Source organism: Zootoca vivipara, chromosome 3 (assembly GCF_965207765.1).
Source record: "Zootoca vivipara chromosome 3, rZooViv2.hap1.1, whole genome shotgun sequence".
NCBI classification, from domain to species: Eukaryota; Metazoa; Chordata; class Lepidosauria; order Squamata; family Lacertidae; genus Zootoca; species Zootoca vivipara.
The window spans coordinates 93,017,677-93,034,905 of NC_142586.1; the positions used below are offsets into that span (position 1 = coordinate 93,017,677).

Genomic DNA, 17,229 nt, shown 5'->3' on the forward strand with positions numbered 1-17,229 from the left:
TGTGCTTAGGCGTTATAATCTGACACATGCCAAACATGGTTTATCTGTGTACAAGTTTATGAGATGTTAATTTAGTTGACTTTATAATATGTATGAATGTTATAGAATGCACTGAAGTATTTTGGACCCCAAGCCCATTGCTTTGGCATTGCTCTAGTTAATTAAGAGCAAGCCGACGCAATGTCTTTGTGGTGGGGGGAGATATGTGACAAATTGAAGCACTTTAAAAATGTTTATTCCTGCCCGGCTGGCAAAGAGTTAACCCACCTCCAGCCTGACTGGCATAGAACTCTGATGGGGGCGGGACTGTGCCCGGTTTTAAAAAAGGAGGGAGAGTCGGTTTGGTCAGTTAGGAGGGAGAGGGAGGAGGGTGATGTGGTGTGGTGTTATGTGGTGGCTTGTATGAAGACAGTGAAGAGGCTAGGAAAACTTTAGTTAAATGTTTGACTGAGTTTATTTTGTACAACTGGAACAAAGCTAATTAATAAATGACACGTTAAAGAAACACTTATGTTTTTAACACAATAAAACTTCATCTCTGTTTTTGCCAAAAAGAGGTCCGTCTTTATTTTTCCAGCGAGGTACCAGGACTCACAACCGTGGTGGCTCAAGAGAGGGCAAAACTCACCTCAGGCAGGGAGGTGGCAGTTTGTGTCCTGAAGTTACATGGAGGAGGCTTAGAAGGGTAACCTGAGGTGCCAAGAAGTTGCCAGAGTGCATAGGGCAAACTTTTACAGTGGGGGAATCCAACTGAGGGAGACCCTTTACTGGAGGCAAGAGGTTATTCCTGGGGGACAGCCTAGAGTTTCTTAAGGTACCAGGTCACGCAGGCTGGAAGGCTCTCCTTACTTAGAAACCCATTAGTAAAAGGGGTTTATTTTTGAGGCGGCAGGACCAGAGGGTGGGTGTTTTCCCCTCTGGATTCCTGTGTCGCAGTGATAGTAAGAGAGAGTGGGACACGGGTCGTCACACCATCCCAGTGGCTCCAGCCTCAATGCAGGAGCCTGTTGTGGGGGTGTCTGGTTGTGCCCCCTCTGAAATGTGCACCCGGGTCAGTGGTCCCTCTCCCACCCCCACACTATGCCTCTGGCTGGATGCTTCTTTAGACAGAAGGGGCGGAAATTTTCACTAATACCGTCTGCCCATCACTTTCCATGCCATTTGAGAGGAAGCCCCAAGCTTTGGAGAAGGTTTTCAGGGGCATAAATGACTGCAGCAGAAAGTCCTCCTTCAACCCACAGAACCATCTTGTGTGTGAAGTTTCACAAACTTTGGACTTAACCCCTCGTGAATGGTTTTAAAGGAATGTTGCAATGTTGTTGAAAATTAAGCAGGTGCAGATCTGTTCAGAGCCTAAATGGAAGACCACACTTGTTTCAGTTCTTATTTAAAAGATTCATAGCCTCTGTTCATCAGTCATGATGCTTGGGCAGGGGAGAGAATAAAGTAAACTACACAGTAAATGTATGCATAAATGACAATAACTCAATAACCAGCTGCTTTTCATTTCACTTCTCGTGCCCTCAAGATTCTGCAGTTTTACTTGAGCATTTCTCTTTAGTTATCTGCATCTTCACACAAAGTATGCTGTTCATTAGCTATTCCCAAGTACACACTAGATGGCAGAGGCTTGAGTGTCTATCGGTCATGCTGCAGGCCTAAGATAATCTGTGCCTGAAGTTATTATATCAGACAACTTTATCTTTTTTAAAAAAAAAAACAAAAAACCAAAAGCAGGCATTTCTGTGTTCTCACAGTATTTCAAACACTTCAGTGGAGCTCTGTAATAAATCTTGTTGGATCCCACCCTTTTTTCTTAAGATGGAATACCAATCATACCAAGTACTTTGCCAAATTTTCTTTATAATACAAAAATTGAAAAAACGAATTATATGCACACTTTCTGCAAAAGAAAAAATATATAACATGAAGAGCGGGGGGGGGGGGCATGTCTTAGTCCTTAAAGTTAAAAATCAACAATCCACCCTAGACTCCCAGTATAACACACAAGCCTTTAGCTACCTAAGTCCATTAATGCTAATGGCTTCATGCCTTTTCTTTTATTCATCACAAAACTGATAACACTTGGTCAGCTTTTTATCAGCCTGAAATATTGACAGTAGAATGAGGTTCTTCCGTTAGCCAGACTATACCATTATCTTGTTCTTATAACTTAAGCCATCCTGAAAATGCTGTTACAATGAATTTATTACAACAAATATAAAGAGCCATAAAGTGGTACTGGATTCTTTGCAGCTGCTGTGATTTATACTCATTGGGCATGAACCAACCAGCCATATTTAATCCCATTAATTTTGCTTATTTGGAAGAAGAAGAAGAAGAGGAGGAGAAGAGTTTGGATTTGATATCCTGCTTTATCACTACCCGAAGGAGTCTCAAAGTGGCTAACAATCTCCTTTCCCCTCCTCCCCCACAACAAACAGCCTGTGAGATGAGTGGAGCTGAGAGACTTCAGAGAAGTGTGACTAGCCCAAGGTCACCCAGCAGCTGCATGTGGAAGAGCGGAGATGCGAACCCGGTTCCCCAGATTACGAGTCTACCGCTCTTAACCACTACACCACACTGGCTCTCCAGTGTGGATCCAGTGGATCAGACCAATGGCTCATCTAGTCCAGCATCGGGTCCTCATCGGGAAGTTAGTGGGACTCAAAACAACTAATTTTTTTTTGCCAGATTGTGCCCTCAGATTTTTAAAATTTTATTTAAATTATCAAGTACTTTACAAGGATTATATTTTGAGTCTGGGTTGTTCTACTTGTTCTGCAGGGTAGTGTTCTGTCCAAAAGGCTAGATGGGGGTTGACAGGACACAGAACATCCCTGAATGGTATCCTGGAGGATTTCCCCATTAAATTTGTGCCAATGAGTGGTACCCATTCACCCGGATCGGCCCTGATGGGGATAGCAGCCAGCAATTGGACTGGCTGATTCAGGATATATACCCAATGCCTATGCCAAAATCTGACTTACATCTGTAATCAATAAAGTTGTGGCCATTTTGATCCCAAGCTGGTGTCAGATACAGTGGTACCTCGGGTTAAGAACTTAATTTGTTCCGGAGGTCTGTGGCGGAATAGTGCCTGATGATGATTCCAGTTCATCATGAGTTAATCTATCACTCCCATTATAGGCAGGTGTTCCCTGGGAGGTGGAGCTAGAGGGCATTCTAAATGGCAGTTGGGAGTTGGGAGTTGGCAGTTGGGAGTTGGCAGTTGAGAGTAGAGTGTTAGAGAGGGATGCAGGAGCTGTATTAACAAGTCTGTGTTATATGAAAAGAAGATATGTGCTTTTAAGAACCAGAGAAATTCATGTTTATAAGTTAAATAATAAAGTTAAATGTGCTTAAACGTTCACTGACTCGGCAGTGTCTCAGTACCTTCAAAGGTGTGACAAAGAGGGGAGAACAAAGCTTTCCTGTGGAAGAGGAAACTGTTTGCTTTTTCTCCTGTCATACAAAGGGCTGGTTACCGAAGCCAAAGGAGCCACATAGTTGCCTAAGGGAGAGGCATATTGTGCAGTAGGGATCCCAGGGAGGGAGACCCCACTGGTGGCAATAGGTTTTGAACGCAGTGCCTGAGGTACTCTGGAGACAAGTCCAATTTGGACACTGGAGGTTTTTCTCCTGTTTGTAGAGAAGCACAGGGAGAGCCTCTGTTGTTAAAGCAGTGAGGGGTGGGAAACAGGGAATCCCTCACAAGGTCCGTTCTTAACCTGAAACTGTTCTTAACTTGAGGTACCACTTTAGCTAATGGGGGCTCTTGCTGCCGCTGCACGATTTCTGTTCTCATCCTGAAGCAAAGTTCTTAACCCGAGGTACTATTTCTGGGTTAGCGGAGTCTGTAACCTGAAGCGTCTGTAACCCGAGGTGCCACTGTATTTCTTACTGCATACACATTATCAAACCGCTCTGTTTCCACAGATGACAGTAGGCTAAGCAAAACTCCAGTTTTGTAACTACAGCCATATCAAACCACTATAAGTTGTATAGGATTAAGATCCTCTCCCCCATTGCTATGGAATTATATTGGTGGAATTAAACTGCCCATAAAAACTTAGGCTGCAATAAATGCCTTTGCTGCAACAGACTAACACATCTAACCCTCTGGACATGAGTAGTTTTATGTTGATGGGTCTCTGTAAGTGACCCATTTTTCCTGGACGAACATTATGCTGGTTTGCCAGGAATATGATTTTGTTTGGATTCTCATTTTTCTTAACCTTTTATTGTGATAACATTGACATTAATCTACGCGCTTTGTAAATAATAGCACAGTCAGTATTAAAGGGTATGTAGGATGCACCTACTCTGAGCCAACAGTAACACACTATGTTAGGGTGCCCTTTAAAACAATACAAAAGGTTTAGTTAATGCAATGTATCTTATAGAAATAGGCCAATGCAATCCTATTCAGTCAATCCCATTTCCATTTCCCTAGCTGCCAATATGCATCCAGTTCAAGTTACTGCTGCATAGCTACAAAGTCCTTCAGGGCCTTGTCCCACATATCTTGAAGGGTTCCTCTCTCCATACTGTCCTTAGCCCCTGCTCCAAGCAACATGTTCACATGTCATAGTGAGAAGTCAAAACAAAATTAAAAAATCCTTCCAGTAGCACCTTAGAGACCAACTTAGTTTGTCATAGGTATGAGCTTTCGTGTGCATGCACACTTCTGCAGATACACTTCTGTGACTTCTGTTTCAGTGTATCTGAAGAAGTGTGCATGCACACGAAAGCTCACACCTATGACAAACTTAGTTGGTCTCTAAGGTGCTACTGGAAGGATTTTTATTTATTTTTACTGCATCAGACCAACACGGCTACCTACCTGTAAATAGTGAGAAGCTGAGCCTTTACACAAATTGCCGAGAGTTATGGAATGAATCTGATCCTATATCCAGTTATTTCTTCTCTTTATCAGCCTTAAAACCCCTTTACTGGGAATAAAATGGTTCGACTGGTTTTGTTATTAGCCCTATTTTTCTGTTCATGCTTTCTTTTTTGGTCACTGTTCACCATATTGAGCACTGTAAGTAATAATACTAACAGTGATAATAAGTCACACTTCCCAGACTGACTGCTTTTTTGAGATTATATCAAATAACAGTTATATTTGATAACAGCTATTCAAAGGGAATAGCTGCTCCCTTTTGTTTCCACCTGCTTCTCCCCTCTATTTTGCCATACAATAGTTTGCACAGTTCAAAGACAAACAGCAGATATTTCTGTGTTTTCAAATGGCCTTTCCACACTTACCTTTGTGGTTGTGGTTCCCCATCCCAGATATTTCCTCTAGGCCCTTAGCATCATCCCTATTCTGCTAGTATTCCAGAACAATATACTCCCCAAAGCCACCTTTTCTTCTACGAGAAAAGAAAAATCTGATTTTTGTGAAAGATCTGGAATAGATTCTCAATTATTTTCATTTGTGGGACACGTGTATAAGTATTATCATGGTTTCTGTGTGGAGGGAGTGGGAGTTGGAGGGTGAGCTTTGGGACATACCAATTACTGGAAACCACAGGAGGAGTGAGTGCTCTGGTCCCAGGTTCTGCTTGCTGGTTTCCCACATGCATCTGGTTGGCCACCGGTTGACGACCCGATCCTGGACTAGATGAGCCATTGGTCTGATCCAGCAGGCTCTTTTGTTCTTTCATTCTTAAATCTGTTTCACACTGCTTCCCTGTGACCAGTGTGAGTTGTCAGTTTGTGAGCTCAGTTCAGAAGAAACGATAGTACTGAATCGAAGTACAGTCATACCTCGACATCTGAACAACTCAACTTCTGAAGGTTTCGACTTCTGAAGTCGATGAACCCGGAAGTCTTTTCGCCGCACGCACATTCTGTGCCTGCGCAGAAGTGGCGTGTGCGGTCAGCGCATGCGCAGAAGCACAAAATTGCGCTTCGCGCATGCGCAGAATGGGCGCTTCGACAACTGAAGACTTCGACTTACGAAGAGCACCGCGGAACGGATCGTCTTCGCAGTTGTTATCTGCCCACCAAATTTCATCACAGTAACATTTTTTGTTGTAGTTCAGGTAGACATATAGTTCCTCCTCTAATCTCATGCACTCCCACAAGTTTAGAATTCTGGAATACTAGGTTTAAAGAAATAAATAGCAGCTAAAGGGCTACCTACCCCTGTGTGCATACGCCTAACTTCGACATTTACTGGGTGGAAGAACATTATAGTATGTAAGAGGTGTGTCTATAGGCACAGAACTTTTCTCAGTTCAGGCACAACCCATCTTTAATGTGAAAAGGAAACCTCCAGACTAACTTTCTAATAACAGTGACATGTGACCAAGGGTGCAGACAGTCAGCTGCAAATTCATTCTTAAAAACATTAGATTAAACAGAAACTATTTCATTGTAAGCATGGAAAGGTCCTCAAACAGGGAGCAGCCATTGCTTCATTGTCATAGGATATTAGGAGTGTACCTAACAGAGTTTTACTCTGCTTGCAGTCTCCATCTTGGAAAAGCTGATTTATAGCTGCAACATCCAGCCTATTTTACTGTTATGCTTTTCTCATTAGAAAAGGAAAAGGAAACTTAATGCAACAGTCCTTTGAAAATAATCATTTTATGAAGCACAGTAAAACAACTGAAGAAAAAGGTCACTAACTACTGTATTGAGAGAATTTGGATGTGCAAGTTATGTAGCTGAATCATCATCAGAAGAAAATGCATCTGTATTTGATTGAAATGTGATCAGAAACTTGAAGGGCTTTTTCTTTTTCATTAGATTTTCAGAGTCCCCATACCAAATAGTTTTCCACACAAAAGTTTGGTGAGTTTATTTATTCTGAGTGAAGCAAACTGTTTTATGTCTCTACTGAAGAAGATCACTGTGTCAAGAATAATTAGGGGAAATGGCACAGCAAACACTACAGGATGAAATATTGTATATTTCTTACTTTCAATTATTGCCTCCTTGGTAGAATCATTAGCATTTGGCAGATTTGTTGCTGAGTTTGTTGTTCTGCTTTGAAAGTTTGGGATAGGCTAGATGTAGCTTGGTCTTCCTGCACTTCTGTCATGACTTGCAATTCCTACTGAATTTCTTCCTTGATTTTTGCTGACCTTTTGCTTTGTCTCATTGTAGTCGGATCAAATAACTTTTCAGGTTTAGTTTTTCTTAAACTTGTGACTTCATGTCTCCTTTAATTAGGAAGGGCGATCCGTGCTGTACAGGAAGATGAGAGAAGACAAAATTAAGAGGTTCAAGGAAAATTTATTTACAAGCTAGTGAGGAATTTTGGAAACCAGTTCAATACATTTTTTTGAGTACCATTGGTTTTCCTTCCTCATGATTCTATGCTTTCACTTTGGCTTATTATCTGTCTCAGATCACTCCTAATCTTTTATTCACCATGTGCTTAGCCTAATCAATAAGCAGCCTCACTCACTGCAGAATTTCTACTTTATGTATGCTTTCAACTCTTCTAAATCGTAACGTGTCCAGATTCTGCCTTGGCTGGAGTACTTGTTGTCTAAATTTGTCATGTTTCAGATCATTACACTGACTTTAATTTTGATGTATTTGTATTTTACCCAGCTCTAGTCATGGTCTTTCCCCCTCAGTCAGTTTAATTACTTTTTGCCTGAGCAATGTTTGTATTACTAAAGCCATTATTAAACACAGGTTTACGCTGAGCCTAACAATGGAAATCAAAGAGATCACCAATTAGTTATTTGGATGACTTCAAGATGGGTTAAGTCCCTTACAGTTTAAGCTCTGTGGATATTATGAATACAAAGCTGTTTATTTCATGTAGCTTGCTTAAATTATCTCTTATCATGGGATAAACAACACTGACTCTAACCTCTGCTCTTTTTTAATTAAAAAAAGGGAATGAGAAGTAGAAGACCAACAATCCTAGAAACTATAAAGAAAAATTCCTTTTGACTTGCTTACATATCTCCTAAGTGTGTATGTTTTACATTAGTGCTATATTTTACTGAAGTTCAAAGTTCCACAGAAAAGTGTATTCTAGTTGTATCAGGTTGCCAGTGAAGTCCAATCCTGGCAAGATAAGTCTAGTGCACCTGAGGCAGAAGACAAATGTCACAGTCAGACCGCACATTTAAACCATTATTATGCCACTTTAACAATCATGGCATAACCCAAAGATTCCTGGAAATTATACAGTAGTTTGTTAAGGTGTTGAGAGGTGTTGGGAGACTCTTCATGGAACAACTGTTCCCAGCTATCCACATAATGCACTGCAGTAATCCAGGCAGGATGTTACCAGAGTCCAACTTTTCTCTCACAGGTATTGAAATTGTCCTGTGAAGATACCCTGTGTTGTGAATAGGGAAGGGCAGATCAGGCTTAAGTTGGTCCATGTCTTTTTCACACATAACTGATAGGAAGTCTGTTTCATCTCATTTTCAAGTGCTTAAATTCTCAATTATAAAATTGTATACATTTTCAAGAGGTTGGTCATTTTATCCTTCCTTCCTTCCATATTATAAAGCGGTTATATTCTTTACAAGTTCACACTGCTTGGCGCATCTAGGAAGCACAGTGCAGTACATTGTGGTTTTAAAATATTTGTGAAAATGCTCTAAGAAATGAAAAGTTCATTACAGATCTGGTAGGAAAAAATGCTGGTGGCTTCCATGGACACATGGGGGCAGCCATCTTTTTTTCTGTACAATTATCCATGAAGGGACAGCACATAAAGATATTTGGCTGCTTCCTGGAGCTTTTTCACAAGCATTTCAGCTTGTACAGCAGTTTAACACTGCTGTAGTTGCTCCAAGCAGCCTGAAGCTGTAAAAAAGAAGAGGAGGAGGCGGGAAGACAGAGAGGGTATTTGGATAAACTAATAATAATAATAATAATAATAATAATAATAATAATAGCAGATGGATTATGCAGTGAAAGGTTTGTAGAACTGTGAATTTGCATATATACTTTCCAACCTGCAATGACCCTTTGTGGTACAAATCAGCTATGTTTGTTTCAAAAGGTGGAGCATATAAAATCCTCAAGCTTTCCTAGTTACGAGGTATTCTTGAGTGGTACTATTACTGGCTGTGCAGGACATTTGCCCATGAAATATTATTTCTGTGACTTATGCATCCAGTCCAGTTGGTAATGATTGCATATGTCATTCATATTTCTAGAGATAAGTAAAAATATATATTGGTTTTAGGCACCCTAGTTGTATCTGAGGATGCAGTTTATATAATATAAAAATGTTGATAATTAACTGCATTATTTCACCCCCACTCTCTTGATATGTTGGAAATTAGATGCATGAAGAGTACCAACCTTCACTTTACAGATGGTCCATGAAATTAGGCCAGGAGAAGTTAAATGACTTGACTAATGCCCTACTCTGTGTCTGTGGCAGAACTTGGTGCAGAATCCATCTCTCTTAATTTACAATCCCTAACCACTAGCCATTGTTCTCTTCCTAAACAAAACATCATTCAGGAGCTAGGAGGGGAAAGTGCTTCTAATACATCAAATCTTATCAAATGACTCTAAACTTATCTCGCCTTTGTTTTCACCAAGGTTTGCTGTAAATCTTCTTAACTAGAGAGCAACAGGACTGGTGTCCTTGCTAAAAAGAGAAGATTGATTTACTATATTCATACAGAGGCAGGCAGCTGCTTCCAGTGGGTACATAATAATGAATACAAGCCTGAAGACACTTTAAAAAGTCTTAAAGATTGGATGATGTTATAAATGTTTGTATAGTAGAAAAACTGAAAAGGTTTTATCCCCAATGTCTGTTTTGAATAACTGTGCAAAAAAAAGCCCCTTTACACTATCTTAGAGGTTTCTTATTCCTCAAATACTCTAATTGATTGCTCATTGGGCTCAGTCAGCCCAAAGTAGAGAGAAACTTTGTACAGACATCATTAGTTTTTCTCCATTTAAAGATTAATCATGAAGAGCTCTGGCTCTTTAATTCTGTAATTTGTATATTTAATGGGCTGCTGCAGAATCTATGACAGTAATTAGCATAGCCTGAAAACTCATTAATACGCAACAACATGATTAATGCAACATTAATGCAAACATGACTGAAGTTATTTGGGTTATGTAGTAAGAAGATTAAAGCTAAAATGTCCTGTTTGTTTTACCAGTAGTGGGTATAATGGGGTGGCAAAAAAATAACAGGTATCAAATTTGTCACTTTAACATAACAGAATGTACTTGAGTCTAAATCAAGATGGTTTCCTTGATCCAGGATGATAGGATGTATAGAACACCATTCCTTGGTCCTTTTATTAATTCCTTTATTCAGCCACCCACCCACATTCAGATTTGTTTACAATTCCTTTTCTTTACCCTTTTTAGATTGACCTCCTTAAGCTTCTGGTTGCTTTGAGATATTGCAATGATAATAATGGGGGCAGGGGGGAGTAATTAGTTGAATATATATTTCAAATCTGCCCCAGATCACAGTTACTACTTTAAGAAAGTATCACAAAATATCGCTCATGAAAGGAGTCTCCATGTGAAAGTCGGCAGTCTTCCTCATCTGGTCTCCCCAGGGCCTCAGCCCACCCCATTCACTTGGGTTCTCCAACTATCAGGAAAGCGTTTGGGAGGGTTTAGGGGATGGAGCATGCCAAAAGCCATCTCATGATAGCCCCTTCTGATAGTACTTTTCTGAAGCCAATCCAAGGAATGTTCCTTTTTCTGCTACCAGCAAAGTTAAGTTGGCTATATTTGCACTACTATCAATTTCCATGAAAAATCACTTGTTCACTATTCCTAAAGATAGTTTTGTTGCAGAAGGTATCATACCTCTGGGTCGAAAGTAAGGCTACATAGTTTTTCAGCTTAGAGCCATCCAGCAAAACACAGACAGTGTATGGCAGAGTGATGTGGAAAGTTGAGAACAATGAAGAGAATAGAATAAAATATATGAAATCAGCAATCAGTAGGAAAGGGCTGAAAAAATATATTAAAGAGACCTTTCACCATCTAGCTCTAGCCTTTATTTAATATAATAATATTCAAAGCTTCTCAATTAAGGGTCCAGCTATATGTTACAGGTAGCATGTGGCAGCTACTTGATAGAGATCTAATGTGTTTTCTGTAACATAGGTAAAGGTAAAGGGACCCCTGACCATTAGGTCCAGTCGTGACCGACTCTGGGGTTGCAGCGCTCATCTCATGTTATTGGCTGAGGGAGCCGGCGTTTGTCCGCAGACAGCTTCCGGGCCATGTGGCTAGCATGGCAAAGCCGCTTCTGGCGAACCAGAGCAGCACACGGAAATGCCATTCACCTTCCCGCTGTAGCGGTTCCTATTTCTCTACTTGCATTTTGACGTGCTTTCGAACTGCCAGGTTGGCAGGAGCAGGGACCAAGCAACGGGAGCTCACCCCGTCACAGGGATTCGAACCGCTGACCTTCTGATCAGCAAGCCCTAGGCTCAGTAACCCACAGCGCCACCTGGGTCCCATATATGCTGGCAAAGCAACACAGATAGAAAGAGAGCACTTTGAATGAAGCTCTGCAAGAGGATCTTACTGAATCACATGACACATCTACACACTGCAGCCAGCACACTAATGTTTGCAATACACTGTTTGCAAAGCTCTGCAATAGACCAATGCCTCAAAACTTGATGTTCTTAGAACATGACATGCCACACCAGTATCACTACCAAACACACTAGTACAAATACTGTCAAGAGTTTAGGTATTATTTACAGGGCTGTCAGGCAATTACTGAAGCTGACTCTTTTACCTTGTGTCTCTTATTATTTGTTTTAATGTTGGTTTTTATGTATTTTTAATCTGCCTTCAATATTTTAGTAGCAATCAGTTTTAAAAAGGTAAATATATGTAAAGGAATAATCAGGAATTAAGTAACCATGACATCGCCCTGAGGACAAATTTCTCTGTTTTTCCCTCCAGTTCTCCTTTTTCTTTGTGCCACCCCTAGCCCTCCGAAATGCCACCTGAACACTAAAGGAGATTTTGATTATATCCCCTGTTATGTTTGTTCAAAGTCAGTTGTTGCATAGCTCTGAACAGCTACTTTAATAGCATGATTGATGTTCATTATCTCAAGTGAACGTCTTAATATTTGTGAGTACACTGTGATGCATTCGTTGACAACCTGTGGCATGATTAAAGTCTGTGGGTCAAAGGATATTGTTTGTGGCGTGAGGTAATTAGTAGCCTTATGTAATATGAATACGTGTTGCAGTTATGATTCTTTAATTTTTCATAATAGTTTCTGTCTACACAAAGAGCTTCCCATTACTTATTATTTTCTGCCTGGCAAAGGAAGGGAAAAATGAATATGAAGAAGTTGATTCATTTGCTACAGCTGGGTAAAACCCAATAAATTAGCCTGCTCTGTGTTTAATGTGCTAAGGGGGAATCACAAGGACATGGGTATGAGTAGATACGAAGTGAGAGCACATTGTTAATCATAACTGCCCTTGTTGAAAACAGCATGGAATCCCACAAATAATTTTAATATTTGTCGCATAAGTGCCAAAATTGTGTCAATAAAATCCTCATCAAATGCTTACTCCTCATCAAATGCTTACTCTTCACTGTCCTCCTCAGTACATGCTTTTTCCTGCCTAGCAGCCATAATTGTAGACAAGGCCAGCCCAAGACATTTTGCTGCCTGAGGCGGAGCAGCAAATTGCATCCCTTGCTTCATGTCAAGACACATAGTACTATCCAAAGCCAGTCAACTTCTTTTGACACCTGAGGCATAAAATTCACCAAGTGTTTATTCTCCATGACAGTAAAATACAGTGTGGGGTTCTTTGTACAAAGGCTTACATTACTTCCTAGAGTAACCATCTCAGGTTATGGGGTCACATGGTCACTCTAGGAGGTCCTGCAGAATGTAAGCCTGTGTACAAAGAGCCCCCAGTCTTCTATTTTGTACATTTAATAAGGCAAGTGTAACACACACACCTGCCTCTAATGGAATTCCTTCAAAGTTCTTCCATTCTCCAAAAACGAGGCAGAAGAAAATACCACTTTTGTGGAAAGGGAAGACTCGTTAAAATAGGTGGAGTTTCACACAGCACAGGAATAAACCATCTTTATTACTGGTAGGAGGAAAGGTAGAGCAGATGGACAAGGGAACTTCATCTTTCATGAGGTACATTTTTAGAAAACAACACCCGAGCAGGTAATTCTTCTAGCATATTTACTCATGTAAATTGGATCATGTGCTTCAAGTGCACAAATTCCCCCTGGTCCTCCTGGATAATAGTTCTGGCTTTTTGTTTCTTATCAGACACATTGATTTCTATGAATGCATGAAAAACTGAGAGGTAAATAATATCCTTTTATTTCTAACCAGGCATTAAAGTGAGTTTTAGAACTAAGGAACTTGATGGTCTTATTCTTTTCTCCGTTTCACCTGGGAATCAAGAGGAATATATTGTACTTCAGTTGCAGAGGGGACGTCCTTACTTTCTCTTTGATCCTCAGGTATAGTAAATTTGCCAGTCTCAAAAGCATTTTATGCCTTTTAATGATATGATTTTTCTTCTTTTTCTGCTTATTAATTAATAGGTTAATGGGTTCATTTAAATTGAATGTAGTGAGGTTTGTTAGAGGACAGAAGTTTAAAACCTATTACTTCTCTGGCACTGAATTACTAATAAGTTACGAAGTCAAATTGAGTTAAATTTCTGCATTAAAATTGTTTGGCCCCCATGAAATACTGACACTAAGATTGTATAACTCAAGATCTTTGTGGATGGAGACAGAACTTCAGTAACATAATCTCAAGCTCTGCAAAGCTGACAACACTCCTTTTAAAACTACATTATCTAATGAAATAAAGAACTGTTTATTATGTAAAAATAACACAAATGTCAGTATCGGCAGTTTTTTTTAAAAAAATACTGTATTAAAAGGTGTACATGTTAATTCAAATATATGCTTGGCAGAAGAAAAATAAACCTATGATTAGACAGCCTAAGAAGAAACTTTGAAAAGAAATTAGAATAATGTAGATTTTGAATATATTACATATATTAAGGGCTTTCTTATGACTGTGTCACCAGTGTGGAGTACAGCATATCTTTTTTTTGCTGCCAGTGTGTGGCAAGAATTCTGGAAGCATTCCTGAATATATTGCTCTGTGAGCTGCACTTGTTAAAGGGTAGGGACCAGACCAGACCAGTTAAATGCAGATCAGATTTAGGCTTATTGTCCCCCACACGCAAAAAATGGACAAAAAGGACAAGTCATGTGGCATCGTAAAAACTGACAAATACACTGTGACGTGAAGTTTTGTACCAACACAGCAACTGCTTTGCTAGTCCATCATCTAATTTCCAACAATAGGATGGCTAGCAAGTTAATGACTAAGCCAATTTAGCAATATTACAGTGGTTTTATTATTATTATTGGAAGCTAAGACTTGCCCCTTGTTATTTGTTCCTGGCGTATGATATAGTCCTTACATCACTCTTGCATGGAGGCTACAGGTTACAGTTCCAGGATTGATGAGGCCCTGGGCATGGTGTGTTCTGGTGCACCAGAGTGTTTTGTTTTTTTTTAAAAAAAGAGGCACAGCGCAAGCATCAACGTTGGACTTTACCAGGGAACAGCTGAAGCCCTAGCAGCTGCTTAAGGACACCAGATGCTGACTCCGGTCCTGACTTTTAGTAGATACCTAATGGGCTTGATGACCAACTATGAAAAGCTGCCAAAGTTTTCCCCAGTGCAGTTTCTATCACCACTGTCCTTGCTGCTCATCTGCTTGTTCCTACTACCAGAAGCAGCCCCCATTGGGCACTGTGTCAGGTCACTGTGGTGGGGTCAGCTCCTGCTACAGAGAAAAATGTGGAGTGCTGCAGCCCTGCTCACCATCCTAATAGGTCTGATGAACATACACCACAAGATTTTGGGTGTGGGCAGAAAAGGCACTAGGAAGAGTAGGGTGGAAATAAAAGATGCAGAATTTGGGGGGCTGGAAGTAGGAAGAAAGGCTGAGGAATGCCCATGTAGGAGCTAGCTGGGGCAGAGAGGAAGCAACTTTGCATCCAGGCAAGTGGTGTGGCTGCTGGAGACTGAAGTCAGGCCTGGGGAAGAGCCAACATACCTCCAGCCTTGCATTCTCCCAGGAAGGCCCCTAGCCAGCAATTCAATGGCAAGCCTCAGGAGCCCACTAGAAGGGCTGGTCAGGCAGTTTGAAGGTACATCTCTTACCCAGGAGTCTGGATACATAGGGAGCTTATAACGTGGAATGATGAAGAGACCCTTCCCAGGAGGGCACCGAGGGAAATATATTAGACAACTAATATATGAGAAGAATGCTAGCCCTTATCCACCTTCCCAGCCTCCCTGAGTCAGCTAATTGGGTTCACGTAGACCGGGTGTGGGTGGGTGCAGGGAGGTGATATTTGTGCCTGAATGGATCAATTGTCAACCTGGACATTTAGATCCTGCTCTCTGAGACCCAAATTGAGACAAATCAGAACTTGAAGCAGTTGAGAAGGCACTCTGTGATGTCTTCGGAATTAGAAGAAATATACTCACCTGAAGAACCTTAGAAAGAGTTGTTGCTGTTTTGTAGTGTTAGGGGTAGTGGAGCTGTACATGCCCCTGGACTTTCTGTTGTGCTGTGTGGACACTTAGGATATATAAATCGAGCTGTTCAACTGCATCTTGCCTTCAGTTCTTTCATTGGACTCAGAACATCATATGGAGGTGGAGCCTTCTGACATGGACACACCACAGCAAGAAAATCTAGCCTCCTCTTGCCACAAATACATTTACTGATAATTAATCTTATTGGTCATTGGGAGTTTTCATCCCCCACTAGTGAAAAGTTAGAGTTTTAGATGAGGAGACCATAGAAGGATCTAGAGAAGAATCACTTTTTTAAAAAAAGAGGTGCAGTTCCCTTTCTAGGTAAAGGTAAAGGGACCCTTGACCATTAGGTCCAGTTGTGACCGACTCTGGGATTGCAGCGCTCATCTCGCATTATTGACCGAGGGAGCCAGCGTACAGCTTCCAGGTCATGTGGCCAGCATGACAAAGCTGCTTCTGACGAACCAGGAAACGCTGTTTATCTTCCCGCTCTAGCGGTACCTATTTATCTACTTGCACTTTGACATGCTTTCGAACTGCTAGGTTGGCAGGAGCTGGGACCGAGCAACGGGAGCTCACTCTGTCGCGGGGATTCGAACCGCCAACCTTCTAATCAGCAAGCCCTAGGCTCTGTGGTTTAACCCACAACGCCACCTGTGTCCCTCACATAACTGGCACGAGAATGCAAGGGTTTTCTCCTGGAGAGACTGCTTCTTTCTATAGCTTTTTATAAGGGCTGTTCTTGTCCAAATCTTGCTTATCTCAGAATATTTAAATGTGATTACTATAGTTGAAATTCTTTTACTCCAAAGCAATTCCTGTTAGAGCTGACAGCACTGTTACAAAGTAAATGGGTTGTGGACTGTAGCCATTCAGCTTTTAACATGTTACAGAAGCATTCAGAGGAATGTGTCTCATATCTGCAGAGTGATTTTCTCCAACTTTCAACTCTGGTTGGGATATTCCCTTATGTAGCTTAAAATGTTGAAATTGTGTTGCTACAAATATGATTTCTGATGAATAAAATAAAATGCTCCAGATTGTTGCCAAAACATATAAAGAATCACTTTTGTAGACACCTCATCTTTGGCATGCAGCATCGTTTGTAACAATTTTAACGCTAACTAAGTACACTTTGATGAGACAGCATTTAATAAAATGCTCATTAATTTCATCATTAGCAAGGGTATGCTAAGAAGTAAGCCAGTTTCTTATGTCACGCCCAATTAGCATCCCATGCTAGTAATCCCATTAGTATTGTTGAATTCACTAATGGAAAAACTAATGGGCATGCTACCAGGGCACATTAATTGGGCATGACACCGGTTCTGGTTTTAATTATTAAACTACGATAATGAAATGTGTGTTTGTAAAATATTAAAATGTTGAAATAGGGTGGAAGACAATAAAAAATAGTGTATGAAACGGAAAGCTTGTTGGCCTGTAAAATGCATTCTCGTGGGACAGAGAACTTCTCTGTGTACCAATATATCAGATTGACGAAAAGCAATATTTACTCTTTTTGAAAATAAGCATATATACCTTTTGAAAATGCTTGGGATTTTATCTCTAGTAATCCAGTGTACTTGAGAAAAGAAGAGCTAGGAGGAAACAGGTCATTTAACTACTAAGTAACAGCTTTTATGTAGC

General features: G+C 40.6%; 1 protein-coding gene across 1 annotated transcript in view; it reads left to right on the top strand.

Moving 5' to 3' along the window:
* The window catches only part of USH2A (usherin), a 455,954-nt gene that overhangs the window by 123,640 nt on the left and 315,085 nt on the right, over positions 1-17,229 (top strand). Inside the window, exon 22 of the mRNA XM_088666687.1 lies at positions 13,334-13,464. Coding sequence (XP_088522813.1) covers positions 13,334-13,464 — 131 coding nt within the window. The remainder of the gene's footprint in view (positions 1-13,333; positions 13,465-17,229) is intronic.